The sequence below is a fragment of the Myotis daubentonii genome, chromosome 1 (assembly GCF_963259705.1).
Source record: "Myotis daubentonii chromosome 1, mMyoDau2.1, whole genome shotgun sequence".
Classification (NCBI taxonomy): Eukaryota; Metazoa; Chordata; class Mammalia; order Chiroptera; family Vespertilionidae; genus Myotis; species Myotis daubentonii.
In genome coordinates this window covers 42428100-42451786 of record NC_081840.1, presented here as the reverse complement: position 1 = coordinate 42451786, position 23687 = coordinate 42428100, and the positions used below count along the sequence as shown (strand labels likewise).

The window sequence follows — 23687 nt, the reverse complement described above, 5'->3', positions numbered from 1 at the left end:
CTGCCCAGGGACCCTTTCCCTCCGCGCCACTAAGGCCCCTACAGGGGGGTTCAGAGTGTGCCTCTGCCTGGGTAGAGGGACCCAGGTCTCCTTGTGCCCCCAAACAGGGCTTAGGAGTCTCTAAACTGGAAAATCCCCTCAGTTTCTTTTATGCAACTTTCTTTATCCAGGTCCAGAGCGAACATTTCTTTGGGGAATTTTTAAAAGTCAGGTTTACTGTGTGATTAGCATGCAGCAAAAGCCTTCCTTTTGAGTGTACAAGTCTGTGTGTTTTAGCAGCTGCGTATGGTTGTGTAACCACCACCGACCCTGATCTGGAACATTCCTGAGGGAGAGTAACCACGCGCCTGGACAGTGAGATGAATCTGACGGCAGCTTCATGAGTTAGTGGGAGAGGAGGCCCGGGACGACGGTTTGGTGGGAGGCACTGTGACCAGTCTGGTCTCTATGTGCCGGGCGGCAGAAGGAAGAGGGGCCTGGACAGGCCTGGGCTGCACCTTCCCTGAGGGGATGACCGGGTGTTGACTGAGCCCAGGGCCAGGGAAGGAAAGGTGGCCTGGGGCGAGATGCTGCCCTCCTCCTGGTGGAAAGGGGTAGCGGTCTCTCCCATCATCCTGTCACTTTCACGGGCGTTCGCGTCTGCCTTTTGGGCCAGCTGTGAGGTCTCACCCACCACCTAGCTGCTCTGCCGTGATGAGGTCACAGAATAGAGCAGCCCAGAGCAGGTGGGACCTGTGTCTCATTCATCACCGCTCACGCAACAACCATTCATTAAGCCTCTACTGTACATACAGATATTATAAACCTGGCCCCTGCTCCCCACAAGCCTATAGTCAAAAAGACATTCAGCCTCTTTAAGGCCCTGTGAGTCTGAAACAAAGTAGGTGTACGGGCAGGGCTGGGCTTGAAATATAAAGTGTTCTGAGGAGAGGAAGGAGTTGATTCTACTGGGACATCTAGAAAGGCTTCCTGGAAGAAGTGACATTTGCACTGGGCCTCAGGGATTGTAGTAGGTGATTCAATGATCATTTGCTGAGTTGAATCTTTCAGGGGCAGCCTGGTCTTCTTTCATCTGCTTCCCTACCCAAGACTCCCAGGTTCAAAGGGATGGTTTCTTTCTGCCCCAGCCCCCCCGATAATCCCTAACATCCCAGCCCCATCCTATTATAGCCTATGTGACTTGCTGTGTGTTGATGTACCATCAGTTTGATGAGGCTCTGTGCCAGGGGCATTTATTTGCCCTCTCCTCTGTACCCCAAATTTTCTTTCCCTGCCCCCCAGCTGGAAACCCAGCAGGAAACCTTCTATAAGGAATACCAAGACTCCCATCCACCACCTAAAAATGCAGCCACATCAGCGCTGCAGGGAGGGAGAGAAGGGAAGAAGGGGCAGCTTGGTTTGGCGGGCACTGCACAATGAGCAGTAATGATGATAAATGTCCAACAGTAATGATGCGTTAATATAATGACCATATATTGAGTGCCCGCTGTGTGCCAAGCACGCTTTATCTCGTTTAATTCCCATGATAGCCTCATAGCCTGCTTGTTAAGTGCACACTCAGTGGAGCTGGAAGGCCGGGGTTCAAATCTCTTCGTCTCTAGGTGACTTCGGGCAAGTTAACCTCTGGGCCTCAGTTCCCTCCCCTCCGATTAGGGGAAGATAATACATCTACCCCATTGGATTGTTGTGAGGATTAAGGCCTCTAACCAGGGTGGGATGAGAACATGGGGCCAGCTGAGTGATTCACCTCCAGACAGGGCAGGGAGGAATGAGCTGGAATTGGGTGGCAGAGGTACTGTGGCTTTAACTAGTGTTGGCAGAGAAGAGACCTAAAGGAGGCCCTGGGTGAGCCGTGGGGGTGTGCTGGGGGAGCACTAAGTAGGTCTTGGTGTTTGTACAGTTGTTGCCCCTGAGCGGGGCTGCTCCACATTGGAAGTTCTGTAGCATTTAGGTCAGAAACACTGGAAGGTAATTGGAAAGGCTCCACGCGTGGCCGCATGCACAGCTGTGGGAGTTGTGCCTGCGCAAGGGCACCTGGAAGAGGAGCAAGTGGAGGCTGAAATTCAGCCCGTGTACTGCTCACCGTGTACTGCTCACCGTGCTGTGGGCCCTGGCCCAGAGCTGTGCCTGCCAAGAGGAAGGGGTACCTTTTGCTATTTTCACAAAAGTGCCCTACGGACTGGGGTGGTCCTGACTCCAGGGGAGAGGTGAGTAGAGAGACTTTCTCTGCAGAGGTGAGCCTGCAGAGCCCAGATGGTGGCAGTGAGTTGGCTTGGATTTGCATAGTGACCAGGAGGGCCTGAAGCAGGAACACAGCCTGGGGCCAGGACTGGGAGGAAATGGCGTGAATGGAAAGGCTGAGCACTGAGCAACTTCATGGGCTTTGTAATATGCTCATAAAGTGGACAGGGACCAGCAGAAGGGTAGGTGCCAGGAGCGTGTGTGTGTGTGTGTGTGTGTGTGTGTGTGTGTGTGTGTGTGTACCATGAGGGAAAGCAGAAAGAGTACTTCAAAAAGCAAGAATCCCAAAAGGGCTGGCTCAGTGGATAGAGTGTCAGCCTGCGGACTAAAGGGTCCTGGGTTCAGTTCCAGACAAGGGCACATGCCCAGGTTGTGGGCTCCATCCCCAGCAGGGGACGTGCAGGAGGCAGCCGATCAATCATTCTCTCTCATCGTTGATGTTTCTATCTTTCGCTCCCTCTCCCTTTTTCTCTGAAATCAATATATATAGAGAGAGAATCCCAAAAGGACAGAGGCACCGCCACCCTTTAGCAGCTGCCCAGTGGCCGTGTTTTGTCACCCACATGCCATTTTGTTGGAAGGGGAAGACAAGGGTGCTGGTGTTTGCTCATTGCCCACCAGGCCCTGTGCCAGATGTTTTACATACATGACCTCATTTTCGTCTCCGCCCCGCCTCCTCATGGTTTCTATCATAATGACAGCCGTCAGAGGAATAAAGAACAAATGTGGGGGGAGGGGCCTCCTTTCAAGTCTCAATAGTTTGCTGGACCCGGGAGGTGCCGTGTGGGTGGTTGTGTAGCAACGGGCAGTCTGACTCTGATTATTGCTTTCCCCCCCAATGGCCATCCTTCTTACCCCCGAGCTCTGCAGCTCTTCCAGCAACTGCACGGGAGGCAGAGGCGGCTGCGTAGTCCACCCCGAGGAACTCTGCTGAGAGACGAGAGGAAACCTGGAAAGGGAGCGGAGGGGCCCTCGGTTCTCTCTGCCCTGTGGCCGGGGCAGGCCTGCTGCCATGGGCAGGGCTATGTGTGTCTGAGCCGCCTGAGGATTTCTAGGTTCTTGGCGGTGAGGGCAGAGCCTCTGAGACATGGAGACCTCAAGGAGATAGAGTGGAAAGACTCCGACATCTGCTCCCTCCTGCCCTTTCTTCTTCACCCTCTGTCCTTTTGGCTACAAATAACGACAAAAATCAACCCAGAATGACTCAAGCTGTAGGCATATGTATGGTTTATTGAACAAGAGCCCTGGAGGGAGGAGTTTCTAGGCTTAGTTTTGTGGCTCAACCATGTCATTAAGGACCTAGACTTTCTTCTATCCTTCTGGTCTGGCTCTTCATCATATTGGCTTTTGGTCATGGGCTTGTCACCTCATGGGCCCAAGGTGGCTGCCACAGCCCCAGGCTTTCCAGTCCCAAATGCAAATGAAAGCAGGAAGCAATGTGTCCGCCAGTATATCAAGAAAGAGATTTTCTTATGTGTTTTATTTCATTCAAGAGAACAAACTTTTCCCAGAAGTCCCCCAGGACAGAACTGGATCACAGGGCCTCTCCTGCGTGTGAGGGGCCCTGGGACAGTCATGGCCCTCCTGCCATGGAACTAAGTGAAAAGGGTGGGAACAGCTGGTAGGTAGCCTGTCAGCAGCATCTGCCACACCGCCCTTATCCAGGCACCTGTCCCACTGCTCCCAGGGAACGCCCAGCTGGCGGAGTCATGGAACCACTGAAGTTATGCCTGACTTCAAGCCAGTCAAGTCTTACCCAACAATTGGTCATTGACAGTGTGTGCAGGGCACTCTGAGGGAGACCGAGAGGGTGGAAACTGCCCTGAGGAGTAGGCGTGTCATCCTCCATTTTACTGATGAAACGGCGGGTTCCACAAAGCAAGTGAACTGTCCAGGGTGTGTGGGGCCCGTAGCTAGAACGTGGTGGCACTGGAACACCCACCCAGGCCTAATTTTAGAGTCTGCCTGTTCAGGCTTCAGAGCTGGCACATGGGCCCGCTTAGAGCCTTCAGCGCGTTCGCTCACATATAAGAGAACCGGTCAGACCACCAAGTATAGCCAAGTGCCCACTGGGAGCTACAGCAGGAAACACTGCAGACGCTCAGGAGGGGGGAGTCCTGGGAGCAGGGTCAGAGATACATGGGGCCAATTTATTCACCTTCCAACACCAGTGAACACACCGGGGAGACTGTGACACCTGGGCAAGGGGAGCGCCTTATCTTGAGCTGTCAGGGATGAGTGACTTCCACTTGCCAGCGTAGACACTTGCCAGCGTAGACTGGCTGCTGGAATGGCTCAGAGCAGCTGCCCTGGGAAGGCCATATGTCCCTCCCCGTGGCTCAGGTGGGCTCTCTTGATTTCTGTTGACCATCAGTAATGGGAGGCAAGAGAGCGACCAGCAGGCAGCCTCCCAGGCTCCCAGGGACAGCCACAGGACCAGGCGTCAGAAGGCTGGAATGCCGTTTCAGAGCTACCATGTGTGGGATCCCCCTGGCCATCTTGTCCGCTCAGGCCTGGCCTCTGGGATGGCGATGAAGCTCTCCAACGCTACCTCCTGCTTCTGCAGCCACTTCATTGTGAAGGGACTTGCTGTGTCTCCCCCCTCTCCACCACCACATTGCATAACTCCATGGGGCAGTGCACAGCCTTCACAGCCTGGTAAGATGGCCCTGACCACTTGGATGCAAAGAAGATGCAGCTTCTTTACTTTCTGTGAAGCTAATCTGATCTCATTCAGGGGGCCCCACCTCTCAGGGTCATGGTGATAAACACATTCAGCCTCATCCAAGGGAGTCCGTCTGATTCAGTAATTTAAACAGCCCTGTCATGTAACGGCCCAGCTCGGGGGTAATTTGGCTTCTGCTTGAATGACTCCAAAGGGCTCCTCTGGCAGAGCTCCTCCTCTGGCTTTTGTCCTAAGGCATCTGGGGCTATCGATGCCTGGGCTTAAGTGACCTCGGGTAGCAGGGGAGGGGGACCCCTGGCTCTGTGCTGGTCCTTAGACATGTCCTAGCTGGCGTCCACTGAGGTGTGGCTGGTTGTCCCATCCCAGGGTATTCTTTGGGCATCTGCCACTGAAGTTTGCAGCTGACAAACTCATGGTCCATTTTTTCTTGGCCCTGATGGTAGGGTCCATCCCCAGCCGGGCCTCTGTCTCACTCGTCACCTTGCCCCAGGCCTAGAATCTCTTTCCCATAACCTCTGACACAGTTTGCTTGCCTCTCATCAATATATATTTTTATTGATTTCAGAGAGAGGAAGGCAGAGGGTAGAGAGAAACATCAGTGATGAGAGAGAATCATTGATTGGCTGCGTCCTGCACGCCCCACACTGGGGATCAAGCCCACAACCTGGCTATGTGCCCTGACCGGAAATTGAACGGTGGCCTCCTGGTTCAGAGGTCGATGCTCAACCACTGAGTCACACTGGCCAGGCACCATGGCAACCTCTTGGTGGCCTGTGCTTATTAGATTGTCCATGTCCTCCCTCTGGAGTGAGCAGGGGCAGCTTGGTTCTCTCCAGCCTGTCTGGCCAGTATCCTTGGCCTCTTAATTCCACGAGGCCACCTCTTATTTGGCCCAGGGCCATCGAATAGTGGTCTATCTCCTTCTAGAATCTCAACCAAAAAGTTGGAGAGAACCCCTGCTACCCCCTGCACCACCCTTAACCCACCGAGCACATGTGCACCTAAGATTTGAGCCCAAAGTGCAAAAAAATCAGGACACACATCTAAGCATGCACTTCCCTTTCTGTTTCCCTTCTCAGACTCCGTCCTCAAGGAGTGGGCTCTCCCTCCCTCTGGTGTTGGGCCAGGACCTCCCTGCCATCCGGGCAGCCAGACAAGACTCCTCATTTGCTAACAGAGGCAGAGGGGAGTCTAGGAAGGCCTCTCAAGTCTGGCACTTACGTCTGTTGTGTAGCTGCAAAATCCTGTGGCTGGCATCTACTCAGCTCGGCCTTTTGACCCAACTATCAAACAACCTTTTTTAAAAAAAGTTGCTTATCCTTACCTTATCAAGAGAGACTGCAGTGGGAAGAGAATCGGATGTCAGAACCTGAATTTTTTGAATTCCTGTATGTACAGTCCTAACCCCTCTCTGGGTAAATGGACGCCACTTAGAGGAAGAGAGGGAAGGTCATGATTAGTAAGTGCAAAGTAAACATCCTAAGTGCACACTAACACCAAAAAATAAAGACGGTCCTCTTCACACTTCGTCTGTCCTCCTCTCTGGCCTTCCTCTCAGCTTATGGCTTCAGCTGCAGCTTCTACTGCCAACCTCGGGCTCAGCGCAGCTCACATGTAAACCCTCCAAGGAAGGAGCTGGGTGGTTGCACCTGTCACCACTGAGTGTGGGTCCCTCCTCCTGGAGTCGAGCTGGAGGTCGTGTGGGACACGGCCACCGTGTAAGGCTGCATCCCTCCTGAGTTTGGGAACCGAGGCTGTTGTAGGGAATTGTTGGCCAAAGACCCAGACAGACTCTCATTTCCTTGCTGGCCCTAAATTACCTAATAGATTCCTTTTACGAAGCAATGAATGAAAGGTAGAGAAGAACATCATGAGACAATCATCAATTAGAGGGTTTTCCAAACAAACAAAAGCCATTTTATTTTCTCAGTAGCATGCAGTTTAATAAAAAAGTGTCTAATGTAGCCCACCCAGTGCGGCTCAGTGGTTGAGCATCGACCTAGAACCAGGAGGTCATGGTTTGATTCCCGGTCAGGGCACATGCCCGGGTTTGACCCCGTGCAGGACGGCAGAAGGCAGCTGATCAATGAGTCTCCCTCATTGATGTTTCTATCTCTCTCTCCCTCTCCCTTCCTCTCTGAAATCAATAAAAATATATATTTTTAAAAAGTTTCTACTGTAATTTTAAACCCTCAGCTGATGAGGCCCCTTGAATTGTTATCAATGTCCAGGAGAAAATGGTGACTCCTACACACATACACACACACACACACACACACATCATATATACCACCACATCACACACACCACACACACATCCCTTGGGGACAGTGCGAGGTAGGTAATGCAAAGTTTGTCTCTATATAAGCTCTGTGCTTGTGGCTGGTGTCTGCTCCTCTGTGGGCAAGTAAATACACTGCCCTATTTTATACCCAAGTGATTAACAGTAATGTAAAGATTTTCATTTTTTTCTTTCTCAGCTGGGGCACTGAGAGACTGGCCGGCTACCTCTGTGCTCTAGCAGACACTACAACATCGCACACAGGCCACCCTTCCCTTCTGTGCCTGCCCCTGGTAACAATTTAGATAAATTACCATATTTTTCTGTGTATAAGACACCCCCATGTATAAGATGCCCCCCACTTTTCCATCCCAAAATTATGAAATCAATATTTTAAACATTTTGCTGGTTTTCCTCTTAACGTCTTCTTCTTTTTTGGCATCTTGACTTGTTCTTCCTGTTTTCTCCACTGATCGTACACTCAGTGGGAGGGGGTCCAAATTGTCTCTCTGCAGCTCTATTTCCATGCTCATTTGCATAGCTGAGTACATTCAGTTTGAATTTTGCAGAGTAAGACAATTGCTTGCTGGTATTTATCTTTCAATTTTTTGACACCTTTATGGGCTCAGAATGCTCCAGTCCGTGTTGCATCTGCACACGCACTCTCCACCTCCACCTCCAATTATGGCAATAGCTGACATCAGTAACAATAAGGCTCATGATTGGAGGAAGCCTGTTTGACAAGGTATAGGTGGCTCCCTCCTCAGCTGGCTTCCGTGAATAAGACGCCCCTCCATTTTCAGTCTAACGAGTTTAGAAAAAAAATAGCGTCATATACATGGAAAAATATGGTATCTCTTGGCAAGGGAAAGGCCCAAGCCAAGTTTCCCCATTCCCCAGGGACAGTTTATCAGCCCATCTTCTTTCTGCATTGCCAGGAGACGGACCCAAAGTCCTGGTCTATGGGATGGTGGTCTGAGGGTCCCCTGGCTACAGGAAACAATACTTAGAAGGGACCATTGCAATGAGGGCACCCCCGTGTGTCAGGGCTGAGCCAGGGACTCTGAGTCAGGGTGGGCATTTCCTGGTGAGGAGCCTTGGGGATGGCAGCTATGCCTGGCATCTACTCAACTCGACCTTTTGACTCAACTATCAAATAATCTTTTTTAAAAAGTTGCTTAGCCTTACCTAACCAAGAGAGACTGCAGTGGGAAGAGAATTGGGCTGAGAACCAGAAGTCTTTGGTTGAACCCCACTGGCCCTTATTGAGCACTTACCGCATGCCTGGTCTTGTGCTTGGCAGTCTGGGAATGCAGGATAAAGCCCCCAAGGATTGCATTAGGCCCAGCTCTCCCACTGACCCGCTGAAAGGCAGGACAACCGTCAAGGTCAAAGGAGATCACCTAAAGTTCTTTTTAATCGATTTATTAATTAATCAAATTGATTTATATCATAATATTTGTGTAGTAGTTCACAAAGCACTTCCACACACACTGGAGCAGCCCTGGGAAAACTACGGCCCGCGGGCCGGATCCGGCCCGTTTGAAATGAATAAAACTAAAAAAAAAAAAAGACCGTACCCTTTTATGTAATGATGTTTACTTTGAATTTATATTAGTTCACACAAACACTCCATCCATGCTTTTGTTCCGGCCTTCCGGTCCAGTTTAAGAACCCATTGTGGCCCGCGAGTCAAAAAGTTTGCCCACCCCTGCAATGGAGCCTCACAACTATCCTAGGGAAAAGGTTAGAATTATATGTCCATTTTACAGATGGAGAAACTGAGATTCAGAGGGTAAATGACTTAGGAAAGTCACAGAGATAGGGCTTCAGAGGGCACAACTCTCCGTGCAGGACAGATCAGGGACTGGAGTGGCTTCAGCATCTCCTGGCAACTGTTGGACATGCACATCCTCAGCCCCGCCCACAGCGGTCTGTGTTAGCTCCCCCGGCTCTCCTGCTGCACCTTCAAATTTGAGGTGCACTGGAGGAGAGCAGTTTCTCAGCTTTAACAACCTGCATTCCTGGGTATCTTGTTAGACTGTGGATGCTGCCTCTGTCCCAGGTGGAGCCCAGGATTCTGCATTTCTCACCCCCTCCCGGATAATGCCTGTGCTGTCGGTCCACAGGCAGTTCACTCGGGAGCCTGGTGGAAATGCGGATTCCTCGGCCCAGCCCCAGAGTGGGATCCTGCAGGCCGAAAGTGGGGGCCAGGAACCTGCATGTCACAAGTACCCCAGGAGACTCTGAGACAGAATTCCCTCCCCAGGGTTCAAGCTTGCAGACATCCACCCAGCCTCCTTGTCCAAGGTTTTCCTCCTCTACTCCCCCTCTCACTGGCCCTGAACCATCCATCTGATCTTCTGCCAAGCTGTGGGTGAAGGGGTGTGAGTAGGAGGCCATCCCTGAGCCAGTGGGGCCCTCAGTTCCTCAAAATAGGTCAGGAGTCTGGCAAGACTGGGCTCTGTGGCTGCAAATAGAAACCATCTGCTGGGCCTGTGCTTTGCGCTCTACCACTCCTCCCTCGATAGGCAGAGGAATATAGAACTCAGAACCCCGGTGGACAGTGGGTGCTTCCCTGGGTGGGGCCTGCCCAAGCCAGAAACCCCAATGGTCTGCCTGCTGAGAGAGGTAACGTGGCAGCACCATGTCCTACCCCTCACCTCCCTACCCCCACTCCCATTTCCAACAGTGTGTCTTGGCCACTAGGCGACCTTGCTGTGTGACCTTGGACAAGTCACTTCCCCTTCTGGGCCTCCGTCTGTAGAAGGAGAGGCTGGATTTTAGGGGCCCAGGGCCCTGTGCTGCCCAGGCAGGCTGTGCTTCCATGAAAGCCTTTTTGTGTCAGGACCACATGTAGGAAAAGTTGGTTCTCAGGGGGGCAGGCGTTTCCTTCCCAGGCTTTCCACCCAGGTTGGATCTCATCCTGCAGATCCCGTCAGGGGTGGACAAGGTGTGTGATCTGTGGACAAGTTTGTGATCTGGGAGCACCAAGGGGGCTTTGGAGGCTTTGAGGGGAAGAGACAGTCACTCTTCCTTATTCCTGTCCTCTTATTCCTTCACTCATTCATGTATTTAATAAATATTTATCAATACTGTATTAAGATGAATGGGACGTCCTGGAAAGATGAAGAAGAATGAGACCCAGTCTCCGCCCTCAAGAGCATCCAGTGTGGTCGGCAGGGAACACATGAAGCAGAGATGCTGGGTCAGATCTGAGTTCAGATCCTCGTTCCTCCACCTCAGTGACTTTGGACAAGCCCAGCTGCAGGAGGAGGATCGTTGTGTCTGATCCATGGGGTTATTATAAGGATTACAGGATGTAGTGGATGTGAAATGCTTGGCTCATCGTAAGCACAAGCACTTAATAAATGTTGGCTGCTGTTGTTAGTGTGATGAGCCAGGAAGAGGGTCAGATGAGATGATGAGACAGGGCTGACTCTGGGGGCTTCAGGAAAGACTTCCCAGCTCAGGGGCCATCGTGGGAGAGGTGGGAAGCTCTCCTGAAGAGCTCAGAGCAGAGGAGGCCGCAGCCTCCTCTCACGTGCCCAGCCTGCTCACAGAACGGGAAGGCTGTGGGGATTCAGGACGGAAGCCGACTCCAGGAATAGACTTCGTGTCTGGCTGGACTTGCGTTGGGTGACGGGCAGAATGTAGCATCCATGGATGCAGGATCTGTGTCCTCCTGTCTGCAGATGTCATCCCATGTTCCAACTGGACTTTGTCCATTTCATGTGCATCCCCACTGGACTTTCACCCCTCCCCTCCCCTCCCCTGAGAGCATGAGGGAGGCAGGACAGAGCTGGGCAGAGGGGAGGAATCCCCATTTCATGGTTGAGAAGACGGAGGGGCTTGCCCGGAGGCTCTGTGTGTTGGCAAGAGAGCTGGCCTGGAACCCAGGCATTCAACACATGCTCAGGGTGGAGAGAAAGTCAGGGGGTGCCTACAGATTATGACCTTCCATGGTCCCTGTGCCTCCCAGCCAGGAACTCCTAGGGGTGGGGAGGGGTTCAGTCTGATCCTTTTCTTCTAGGCTGTGACTCTGGGGGCTAATTGCTATTCTCCCAGCACTGCCCAATAGGAGTTGTTTTGCAGTGAAGGAAATGATCTGTAATCTGTGCTGTTGAATGTGGTAGCCACTAGCCATGTGTGGCTAGGAAGCACTCGAAATGTGGTTAGTCTGATTAAGGAACTGAATTATTTTTGTTTTCTAAAAAAGTTCCTGATTAAGATACAGTTTACGTAAAGTGAAACACAGAGATCTTAAGTATACCATCAATGTTGACAAACGCATACCCCTGTGTAAGCTATACTTCTATCAAGATACAGAACATAGAGGAACTGAAGTTTTAATTTGATGTAACTTTAATTAATCTGAATGTAAACAGTCGCGGTGACTAGTAGCTAGCAGATGGGATGGTGCAGCTTTGGCCTCCTGTTAGGCACATAAGCTAGAGCAGATATTCTCACATGCTGGTGTCCGCAGTTACATGCATTTGCAACATGCTCCTCAGACGATTCCGCTGCGTAGCCCAGTGAGGGAGCCACCAGACCAGGGGCCTGGGGGATGCTGTACTGAGGGGAGTGGTAAAGACCACACAGTTTATGTAGCCTCCAATGTCAATCCGTCTGCCTGCCTTGATGGCTTCTACCTCTTTTCCTGTCCTATTTCCATTGCAGTTTAACTGTAGCCCAAGTACACATTCCGTGATGCCACATTGGTACCTTGAAATCAGCCATGGTGGGAATATTTTCACCCTGGAAATTGTCAGACACTGCAAACCAGGGCCCCCCACCCCTCCCGCAGAGAGCTGGGCGGTAACCATTTGCCAGCACACCACTGCCTGGGCCCACTGGCAGGTACACTCTTCGAGTGCCAAGGACTGTTGTGGGCACTGCTGATACAGCAGCGAACGGAAGGGACATAACCCTGCCCTCCTGGAGCTGCCAGTCTAGTGGAGGAGAAGGCACCAGCCAGACAAGTACAATATGTAGTTTGCTTGATAATGACATGTGCTTGGGGAAGGTCTCCTTGAGAGGTCACTTCAGAGAAAAGACCTGAAGGAAGTGAGAAGGGGGAACAACCCCCTCACAAGGTCGTGTCACAGATAAAGGGAACTGAGTCTCAGAGAGGTTCGTTGACTCCTCTGGGTGGGCCTGGGTGGAGCCAGGATGCAAACGTAGGTCCCTTGGCGGCAGAGCCTTCCCTCCTGACCACCTGTGCTGCTGGGCGGTGAGCTCTGGCGGAGGGACTGGGGCAGTGAGCCAGCCCTCTGTCCTGCGGCCCTGCTGCCCTCGGCTGTGCTGTAGGGGTCAAAGAATTCAGAGGCAGACCTTCAAGGGATTCTTGGGTCCCCAGAGGCCCAAATCCAGGGGACCCAGCAATCAGAGAGCATCTAAGAGAGATGTGTGGTCTCCCTTCTCTGTGCTGGGAATTTCTTGAATGGCTACAACGTCTTCTCAGAGGTCCTGGAAACCAGTGAGAACTCAGGGTCCGGGGCCAGACCATGGAATGGCAGAGCTAGATGGTGGTGGGCCTTCTGGGCCAAACACCTCCTGTGGGAGGAGAAGGAGAGATGTGCCTGAGGCCCACGGTGAGTTAGTGGTGAGCTGGCCCTCTTCCCTCACAGAGGTTCTCAGATCGCGTGTCACAGTGCAGTCCCAGGGCCATGGCTTGAAGTCCCAGCTTCCTTCTTGACTTGAACACAGACAGCTCTGGTTTTGCCCATTTTGCATTTAGGAGTTCTCCTGCTAAAAGGAGAAGACCCTAGCCCTTCGTTCTATGAGGGAGGAAACTGAAAGAGAGGCATCGGTAATTCCTGCCCAGCCGGCAAGCTCCTCGGGACCCTGGGTGACTCACCCCTCTCCCTCATTTGGGAACATGCTCTGTGTCCCTCCTGTGTGCCCAGACCGGGGCTTGGGGAAGCAGAGCTGGCCCAGGGGTGGAGGAGGGCCAGGGGATTGACTTTGGCTCAGGGACCCGGAATGTTCTGGGCGAATGCAGCAGAGGTCCTCCTAGTACTATCTGTGCCCTGTGTTCTCATGTCCTCCAAGGATTCTAGGACGCAAGGGTGGCTGATACCCGCATTCATGGAAGAGGACACTGAGCCTGAAGAAGGAAGGTGACTTGTCCCAGGCCACACAGTTAGTGACCCAAACAGGACGGAAAATGCCAGCCTTTCTCTGGAGCAAATGGGCAGGGAGCGGCTCTCATAGAGGCAGGTCTCCTGGGTCCCCCGGCGAACAGCTCTCCGAGGATGCAGCCATGCGCTCCCCTCTCACCTGAGCCAGAGAAAAGGAAAAACTGCCCTCATCCATTTTTGTGTTCCAGTTAAGTGACTGGATTTTAGTCATCATCATCTAGAAACTGCACCCGCTGCCACTGGCCACAATAAATCATTTTCGTCCTCAGAGGACAGGATACAATTTCCTTCCATGTGGAGTGTACATAGTGATTATCTCAGAAGAGAGAACAGCCAGCCTCCATTTCTTAAGGGGCTACAAGGGCCATTCAGCTGCAAAATGAACACTTCTTCCTTCCGGGCCCTCCCACTCCTGGAGGGAGACTAGGATGGCCCTGGGCCCGGGCAGAGGCCTCCAGGGAGTGGGCCCAGCTGCTGCACACATCTGGAGGCCAGGGCTTCTCCCTTCCTTCCCCTGACCCTTGGCCCAGCCCCCTCCTCTTCCTGGCAGAGTCTGGCCTCCCCAAGTAAACACTCAATTGAGGTCAGAGCCTCTCCCTTCCAGGAGAAAGGGAGAAGGTTGAACTAAAGTATGGCAAGTACCCACCCTGTGCCAGACACCTTGTCAGGCACTTTGCATTCAGCCACTGCATTGCATCCAATGAACTGGGTGACATTGTTCCCATTTTACAGATAAAGAAACTGATGCTCAGAGAGGTTGAGTAACTAGCCTAAAGTCACACAGCTAACCAATGACAGAGGCAAGATAGAAATCTTTGGAGTCTTTCTGACTCTCAAAACCCCACCGGCTGTACAGGTTTTTTGTTGTTGTTGTTTTTTGTTTTTTTATTTTTTTACAGTTTTGTGTATTGCCCTGTATTATATGGAACAATGTGTGTTGGGGGGGGGGAGGGCGGGGAGGGGGGAGGATGAAGGAGGAGAGCAGTGGACTAAGAGTCAGAAGTTCTTGGCTGAAGTCTTGGCTCTGCAACTTTCATAGCTTGGGACTTTCGGCTAGTCTTACAAACCCTCTGAGCCTCAAATTAGTGACATATATACTAAATGTTTTCAATGGGATTGTAGTATCTGCCCAGTTCTGCCCACTGGTCAGCTGGGGGGAGGAAGAGAATGAGGGGGTGTCTAGAGAGGGTCGTGGCTGTAGCTGTGAGTGGTGTGGGGGGCAGTTCCGCAGGCACCTGTCCCCCTGCTGATGCTGTGCTGTCGGCGACGAGGTACCCATCAGCCCCAGCCTGAGAGCCGTACTGAACGCAGAAGCCTTGGCGACCTGGTGACAAGTTGTTCAGAGGAGATGGAGCTGCGTGACCAGAAGGACAAACACTCAGTGAAAGGCTTGGACCCAGAGGTGGTCATGGGGGGAGGGTCAGGACCAGACCCTTGTCCTGGAGCATCATCCTGAAAAGGAAACTCAGAACCTCAACTGAAGTCCCCGCCGGGGCAGGTTCTGAGGGAGGCTGCACCCACAGCATCTAAGGCCCGGGCACTGGTGCCTGACCTTCGCTCTTGCCCTCCCACCGGACTGAGAGATTATTAACCGGAGTCACTAGGCGTCTCCTGCCAGACAGGAGTCCTGGGCCAGGCCCGGGGTGGGATGGGGCTGTACAGGGGCCAGGAGGAGACAGATGGTCAGAAAACTTACCATCTAGTAGCAGGAGAGAGAAAACATACATCCACAGCTTAAACGAGGTGGCAGAGCGTTCGTCAGCTCTGCGGGGTGCCCTAGGAGGAGAGAGCACTTGCCTTGGCGGCCGTTGTCATTCAGGGTCACTGCAAACCAGCTGGGCAGGCGATCCCTGCTTACAGAAGAGGCTGGTCCCTGGCCAGGGGGCAGCACCAGGGCTCCTTCTGGGCCCTCAGCTCCCTATGCTCCTCTCTGTCTCAGCACCGTGTTTTGCATAAAGCAGAGGAGCGCTATGATCTCTGGGCTGGAAGGCCATCTAGGTCCACCCATTGTTCCACATTACCCTTTACGAGAGGTCATCCCCCTGAATCGTGGCCCCTCCAGGGCTGGGAAACTCCTTATCTATCGAGGCAGCTTCCTTTTCCATCTCAGGCAGCTCTGACCACTAACAAAGTCCTCCCTTCAAGCTCAAATGTGTCTCAGTTTTGTCCTGAAAAGCTCAGAGTGCGTTCTGGCCTCCCTTGACTCGCTGGGGGAATCCACCAGGATGTGGGCTGGGTTTGGGAGCAAGGGCAAAGGGCAAAGGGCCAGATTGTCGGGTCAGCTCTTGGTTGCCCCCTCTGTTTCCCTCTGAGGCCTTGCAGCTCCTCTAGTCCTGGCCTCAGCGTGGCCTCCCCCCTCCCAGAGTCAGGAGGAGCCTCTGTTCCCTGCCTGCACACCCAGGCGTCTGACCTCAGAGTGAAGTCAGCCCCTTAGTAAACGCGGGTGGGAAGGTCAAACCTCCCTGCCAACGCCCCTCTTTGGCCACTTCTGTGCCAGGAGCTGGTCTGGCCTCCCAGGTCTTCTAGCCTCTGTCCACCACCCTCCAAAACAACCCTTGGCACTGTCCGCCAGCCCTCACGGTCTAGCCCTGCCAGGGGTGTGCGCGCACATTTCCTCTGCCCCCACCTCCCAGCCTCACCCCCAGCAAAACCGATGAATAACCAAGTGCCTTCAACCTGCACTGAATCAAGGCTCTGCACCCAACTCCTGGAGTTTCTGGGAAATAGAGGAATGATTTTGAAGATGCCATAAAGCAACATGAGACAAATTGCTGGAACATTTTAGAATTGATTTAGTGTCTTTAAAAAGTCAATGTCACTTTAAAATATGTATTTTTAATATTATGTGAGTGTTCTAGATTTAAAGGAGGCAAAAGAGAGATCAGAACCAAATGAAACACATGGGAGCAATGTGGCTCCCCACGCGGGTTCAACATATGGAATAGCTGGAAAGGGCATTTTGGAGAGTTTCGAATATGGGCTGGGTATCAGATCGTATCGAGGAATTGTTAACTTTCTTAGATGTGATAACCATGATGTGCTAATTAGGAGATTGTCCTTTTGGGAAATGCATGCTATGCAATAGTGGGGTAGCAGTCATGATGTATGCAACTTCCTTTCAAATAATTCCATAAAAGAAAAGGAAAAAAAGGAGTACACACACACACAAAGAAGTATGGCAACATGATAATTCACCTAGATGGCGTGTGGTTATCGCACCATTCTCTTAACTATTGTGTATGTTGAAATAAAAAGTTGGAGCAAACAGTATGCACTGCAGAGTCAGAAAGAACAGGTTCAAATCAGCCCTGCGCTTGCTGGCTGAACTTGTCAGAGTCTGTTTCCCACCCTAGACCAGCACCCTGTGGTTCCCTGGTGGTGGGTTATGAGACTAACCAGGGTGTGCACAGTGCCTGGTGCTCCCTCAGAGCAGATGGTGGACCCCTCCTCCATGAAGCCCTCCCTGGCCCCTCCCACCTCCCCGCATCTCTCATTTCTGTAACCCTACAGTTTGTTTGCCACCAAATGTCTGTGAATGATGCTGTTGGTGCTTCTGGGGCACCTCTCGGTAGAAGGGGCCGCGGGAGCAGCAGTGATCATTCATCCTGAATGGGACCTTGCACCTAAATTATCTCATTTTTATTCTTCAAACAACCACACAAAGTTAGAAATGATGGATCTCATTTTGGAAATGGAGCACCTGATCCTCAGAGAGGCAAACTGTCTTCCCCAAGGTTAGCAGGAGTGGCATGGAAAGCAGATCTGCAGGACCCCAGAGTCCCTCGGGGCTCTGCCATGCACCTGCTGTGGGTTCCCGTGGGGCAAGCTGCAGGCTCAGTGAGGAAAAACCATTGATAAGCAAGGGCCCAGCCTCCAGCCCTCAGTCCTTCCAAAGGCCCAGCACAGAGAATCTCTATGGAGATCCAGCCCAGTCTACCAGCCAGTGGGGAGAGGCCAGTGCCAGGCTTGCTGAGGACAAAGCCCTTGGAAAGACACTCTCCACTTTTCCCAGGAAGCAGCCTGTATTATCCTAGAATCTGCTGGGTGGGTAGACCCACACCAGGAGACATACTCACTAAAGAACATGCCAGCTGAGTGCACACCCCCAGCCTGAGGGCTCTGCGCCCCACCCCCTGGAGGCAACATCCAGCTCAGAACTGCTGGCTGGGCTGTGAGGGGCAACATGAATGTGCTCACGAAGAATGTGAGTGTGCCCACAGGGAGCCTTGGCCACAGATGCCTCTTTGCTGTATCCACAGGAATGGGGAGCCAGGGAGATGGCCGAGAGAGGGAAGAAAGGGCAGGGAGTGGGACAACATGGAAAGAACAGGGAAAAGATAGGAAGGAGAAGGGTGGAGGAGAGGTGGAGGAGGAAGTGAAGTCAGATGGGCAAAGGGACACAGAGATGGCTGGCTGGGGCAAGCTCCCCCCGCCCCCCGCCCCCCAGGGAAATTTGCATGTGGTGTGGAGGGTTGTGGCCAGCCCTCCCGTCCCAGGGGTTCTGGGATCACACATTTCCCAGGAGGCCCAGCCATGGTGGGTGCAGGCTGGGACCGAGGGCTGGGCTCAGACCCGGCCCCTCAGCATGCAGGGCTCTGGAGTGTTTGGAATGGATACTGGCGCGGGGGGGCGGGGGGGGGGGCGGGGGGGGAAGGGGCGGGGGGGATGGGGGGGAGGGACTGTACTCCACACAGTGCCCAGCCGGCTTCTCCTGCCTCCTATTCAGCCCTATTAAGTGAGCATCCAGAGGGGTGCCAGGCCCTTGCTGTGCGCATCACGGCAACTTGGCACTGGCTCGTCCGCACACTTGGAGGCAGTGGGCATTGTTGGCCTCCTTTATAGCTGGAGATGGCACGGAGAGGTTAAGTGCTTGCCCAGGTCACACAGCTGGGCAGCAGCAGAGATGCCACTTGCATCTAGAGCTCAGTCTGGTGCTTCTTACCCTCCCTCCCACCACCACCCATAGAGCCTGCAATGAGGCCAGTGCTGGGGCAGCACAGAGCTGGACCCGTTAGAAACAGGCCTGTTCGCCCGTCCCAGTGCCCCGCTGCCATGGGCTGTGCTCGGGGTGGAGAAAGAGCTCTCGTCCTGCTCACCACACTCGGCTATGAAGCGGCTCCCTGAGCCTCACCCTCTGGCGGAGGCTGACCTGCACGCGCCCGTCTCCCCACCAGGCTCATTCCCTTCCAGGAGGGGCTCAGCCTGTCATGAGGCCCAGTGCCCAGCAGGTTTCCCCACGGCAACCAGACCCACCGGGGCTGCCCAGGAAAAGCACAGAACAGTTTTCAGTGTTGCTCAGACGCGTGGTGTCACTGCCTGCCATCGCAGAGCTGAGACCCGCCCTCAGGCCGAGGGAGCCTGTGACAGGTCTGGACTCGGAGCTGACGGAGAGGTGCTAGCTGTCCAGAGGTTCTGAGGGGGTTGCTCTGGGTGGTGGAGTCAGGGTGAGTTGGGAAGGCTAAGGGTGGGCTGGGCAGAGAAGAGGGGGCGAAGGCATGCCAGGGCAGAGCTGTACCAGCAAGCAACGAGATGTTGAAATGAGCAAGATCGCCACCTCCGTTCTCTTCCATGGGAACTCTGGGATCTAGCTTGTTCTACCTGGAAGAGACGGAGCGATTTCCAGCACTTCCAGATCAGATTGAATTTTTGCTAAGACCATGTTCTATCCAGATTATAGTTTTCACACTTTTTTTTTCTTTGAATTGATTCATTATTGTTTAACTTAGCCTCATTAATAATGGTATCTGTGAAATCATGGATTTGGCATGCAAGTTATATTTTTTTTAATGCAAGTTAAAATAAACACGTAATGACTATAATTTAAAACTTCACCTCTGGCCCCGCCGGTGTAGCTCAGCGGTTGAGTGTCGAGCCAGGAACCAGGAGGCCACGGGTTCAATTCCCGGTCAGGACACATGCTTGGGTTCAGGCTTGATACCCTGTGGGGGGGCGTGCAGGAGGCAGCCAATTGATGATGTATCTCTCTCATCGATGTTTCTATATCTCTATCAATCTCCCTTCTTCTCTCTAAAAAATCAATAAAAACATATTTTTTAAAAAAACCTCTCATCTCTGTACTATGTAAAGGAACTGTAGGGACCCCCTGAGACTCCACTCTGGGAAGCGCTGATATAATCCTGATGCGGAGTCAGATACAAGAGCGGAAGGGGCCTGCCTGAGCCCATGCAGCCAGGAGTGACCAGCAGGCCGCTTGCCTCACAGCAGGACTTGTCCTGCGTGGTCTTGGGGAGGAACTTGCAGGGAGGAGAGGCAGGCAGCAGTGGGCTGCAGCGGGGGCAGAGGCTGGCAGGTAGGGGGACCTGGGGGAGTGGAGGAGAGTGGGAGGAAAGGTGAGGAGGCTCCCCGCATTGGCTCTGAACGCCTTCCTCCAGGAAAGGAGCATCTGTGGCTGAGCTCCTGGCTTTATCTGAATCAAATGCAAAGTTTTGTTGTCAGTCAGATTCCCAGAGCTGGTTTCCTGGTTCTGTGGCTGTGTTTCCTTTTGTCCTCCTCTCCTTGGGAACTTCCTGTGAAGAAGTGAGTCTTCCTTTTCAGTCCTTTCAGGGTGAGAGGCTCCGGGCGCCTCGGGAGGTTAGGCAGGAAGGGGAGGCGATGGACAAGGGCAAAGCCAGGCCAGAAGCGTGTTCCTCTTACAGGGCATTTATCGAGCTCCTGCTGCCCGTCAGGCCCCGGGCTGGGTCCTCACTTGTGGCTCATCCTGCTTGGATACCGTACCTGCCAGGGGTTCACCTGTGACGGCGTCCATTTGTAGGGTTCCCCACAGGGGGCGCCATCCTAAGGTGAAGCTGGACTCCATTGCGGGCAGCCCACGGGGTCCTCACCCAACCACTTGCACGCAGCACGGGACAGGCGTGCCATGGGAACCAGCTGGCTGGTTGACGTTGGTCGGTTGGTTGGAGCCTGTGTCACGTATGGTGGGCCGAGAGGTGTGAGGAGCACCACTCCTCTCTCTAGAACAGGGGCTCCTAACCTTCCATCTCACTGCAGGGTCGGGAGCTGATGAACATGGTCATTTCTGGGCTCTGTCCTCCAAATATTGAGTTCAGTAGGTCTGGACTGGGACCCAGGAATCCGCATTTCTAACAAATAACATGGAGGGAGGCTCAGCGAAATCATCCATCGCAACCTGCCGTAGCAGGAAGCCTCCGGTTTCCAGCCAGGAGAGCTGTGTTCATGGTCCGACTCCTTAGCGGGTAACCTTGGACAGGTCGCTTCACCCGTCTGTGCCTGGCGGTGACAGTGATGATGGCATATGGGACTAAACTATATCTGAGGGTGCACTTGTGGGTTAGAAGCCTGAGAGAATCAGAGGTGGAGATGATAATGGGTGGCTGTTTGCCTCTGTTCACATAGAGGGGCCGCTTGCCGTCAGCAGCGTTCTCTCTGTGAGCGCCCAGCCTCCCCAGCCTGCACCTCCTGTGCTGAATGAGCAGTTTCTGGCACACAGGAGGCAGCGCATGCCGGTTGTTGGGGGGATGGTCTGCTCCATCACATCAGAGAGAAAGGACACTAGCTACATCCTTTCTGGCAGGTGGGATGGGTGTGTGTACTGACAGCAGGAAATGTGTGAATACCTTCACCCCGTCTTCGCTCCTGTAGTTCTTTATTTAAAAAGTAAGTCCTCTAGCACAGGGTCCGGCGCACAATCCTGGGAGAGTCCTTCCCCTCTCCCTGGTCCTGAGGGCAGCACCAGGGCTGGGCCCCCTGCATCCCTGGGAAGCAACTTCTGTCCCCCGGTGTCCAGCCAAGAGCCTTCGGGGAGCAGTGACCAGCCTGACCCTTGTCTGTCCTGGCCCCTTACAGATGTCCTGGCGTCCGCAGTACCGAAGCTCCAAGTTCCGGAACGTGTACGGGAAGGTGGCCAACCGGGAGCACTGCTTCGATGGGATCCCCATCACCAAGAATGTGCACGATAACCACTTCTGTGCCGTCAACGCCCGCTTCCTGGCCATCGTCACCGAGAGCTCGGGAGGCGGCTCCTTCCTCGTCATCCCCCTGGAGCAGGTAGGTGCCCGGCTGCAGCCCAGGGCAGAGGGAAGCCCTTCTGATCACTGTTGGGTGGTTGCCCCTATTTCTCTCTGCACCGCCCCGCCCCCCAACCACCTGTTACTTCCTCGTCATGTGTCCAGTGTTTGTGCTTTCCCAGTATTCCTGAGATTCACCAGAACAAATGCAGGCTGGGGTCCAGGAGACCTGAGGTCTTTCCCAGAACCTCCCCAAAGGTGTGCACGTGGACAAGTCACTTTCCTTGGGGTGCTTGGGGTTCTCATTAAACTGAGGGGTTGGGCCATCTGATCTCCAAGAGCAGGTCCAGCTCTCCCATTCTGTGTCCTGGATTTGGAGCCGGGAGGAAGACTCAGCCATGGGCACATTGGGTATCTACAAAAAACGGCCAACTTAAAAAAACCAATGTGAGACCTAACCGGTTTGGCTCAGTGGATAGAGCGTTGGCCTGCACCTGAAGGGTCCCAGGTTCGATTCCGGCCAAGGGCATGTACCTTGGTTGCGGGCACATCCCCAGTAGGGAGTGTGCAGGAGGCAGCCGATGGATGTTTCTCTCTCAACGATGTTTCTAACTCTCTATCCCTCTCCCTTCCTCTCTGTAAAAAAATCAATAAAAATATATTTTAAAAAAACAAACACAAAAAAACCAATGTGAGCTCTCCACTGTCAGGCTGGCTGTCATTTCCCTTCTCCCTCATCCCGCACCTTCCATCTACAGGTACCGCCACCCCCCCCCCCCCCCCCCGTGGCTGCCTTTGTGAATATAGCTAATTAATTGGCAAAACCTAGATTTTGCAGTTCTGCCATCCAGGCAGAGTCCCCAAAGGCCCGGGGGAGGTCACATGCCTCAGAAAAAGTGCTCGCTGTCAGTCCTGCTTGTTTCTGGCTGAGCTCTCCCTTCCCGGCCTGACTCATCTCCACTCCCACTTTCTCCAAACTGCTCAGGGGAGGGGGGCCACAAGGAACCTGGGTTCTTGCAATCCACGTCAGCTGGTGGGGAGGCCGGCTCTTTGCAGCCTCTCCTACCCACGGTGGGGGAGCCCGGATCTGGGAGAGACGGCCAGATCCTCGCTTCCTCCAAAAGGGGCAGCTACAGGGACTGAGGACAGAGCCCCAGGCACGGATGGGTCCGAGGGGCAATGGACTTGCAGCAGGAGGTCTGGGTTCCAGTTGGGCTCTGCCACTTGCCGGCTGTATGACTGACCTCGGGCTTGTCGCTTACCCTCTCTGCACTTTGTTTTTCTGTGATGGCGCAATGGGGATTCTAGATTCTCCTCCCCCTACACCCGAGATGTTGGCATGGAGTGGGATAATGGACATGAAAGCTTGTGAACCACACGGCACATTTAAGATGTTTTGCTGCTTTCTTGGGAGAATCATCAGCTCTGCTCCTCAACTTTGCAGATGTCCTCAGTGGCTCTCACACATTCTAAAGGACTCTGAAATGCAGCTTGCCTCCCTCCCAAACCAGATGGGCTCACATATCTGTCTCCCTCAGGGACTAGCTCAGCCCCAGCCTGCAGGTCCCCAGCAACGTTAGTACGGGGCTCAAGGGCATTGCCGGCCCCCGGCCATACTCCACTTGATGGCTCGCTAAGGTCAACAGTCAGTGCCTCACATTATAACAAAACGTTATTTCCAGATGGATTGAGCATTTAAAGAAAAGGAAAAGCTGCAAGTATGTTGAAGGAAAATGGAGAGCATTTTAAATATCATACAATGAGGAAAGACTTTCTAAGGCAAGACACGCATCCCCAAGCCATAAAGGAAATGATGAATAGAGTAGAATAATTTGTTAAAAAGGTAAAGTTTCTGTACTACAATGATTCATGTAAGCAAAATTAGAGACAAACCACACAATTGAGTACAATAGTTAAAATACATAACAGACAAAAGATTCGTGTCCAGAATATATAAGGGTTCCAGAGAAATCAATAAGAAAAAGAGCCTAATAGAAAATGGGTTGAGGATATGAGTAAGCAATTCTCCAAAGACAAAATATATCTTTTAACCTACTAAATAGAAAAATATTTAAAAGAGCAATAGTCCTTGGTATGGCCAGGGTTGTGAGAGAGCAGGGACTCAAATGCACTCTTGGTGTATTACATGGTAAGAGGTAAATGGAAACAACTTGGCAATACCAATGAACATTTAAAGGCGTATGTCACTGGCCCAGCAATTCCACTTCTAGGAATCCATCCCTCAGAAATAGTTCCCAGTAATGTTTGTAGCATTTTTTAGTACTTGAATTTTTTTTTTAAAAGAGCACCAACTTTTTATTATTTCCAACAAAAATAAAACTCCTCTCTCA

The 23687-nt window shown here is 52.8% G+C and overlaps 1 protein-coding gene across 1 annotated transcript in view; it reads left to right on the top strand.

Moving 5' to 3' along the window:
* The window catches only part of CORO2B (coronin 2B), a 129084-nt gene that overhangs the window by 46718 nt on the left and 58679 nt on the right, over positions 1–23687 (top strand). The window contains exon 2 of the mRNA XM_059697105.1: positions 21176–21376. Coding sequence (XP_059553088.1) covers positions 21176–21376 — 201 coding nt within the window. The remainder of the gene's footprint in view (positions 1–21175; positions 21377–23687) is intronic.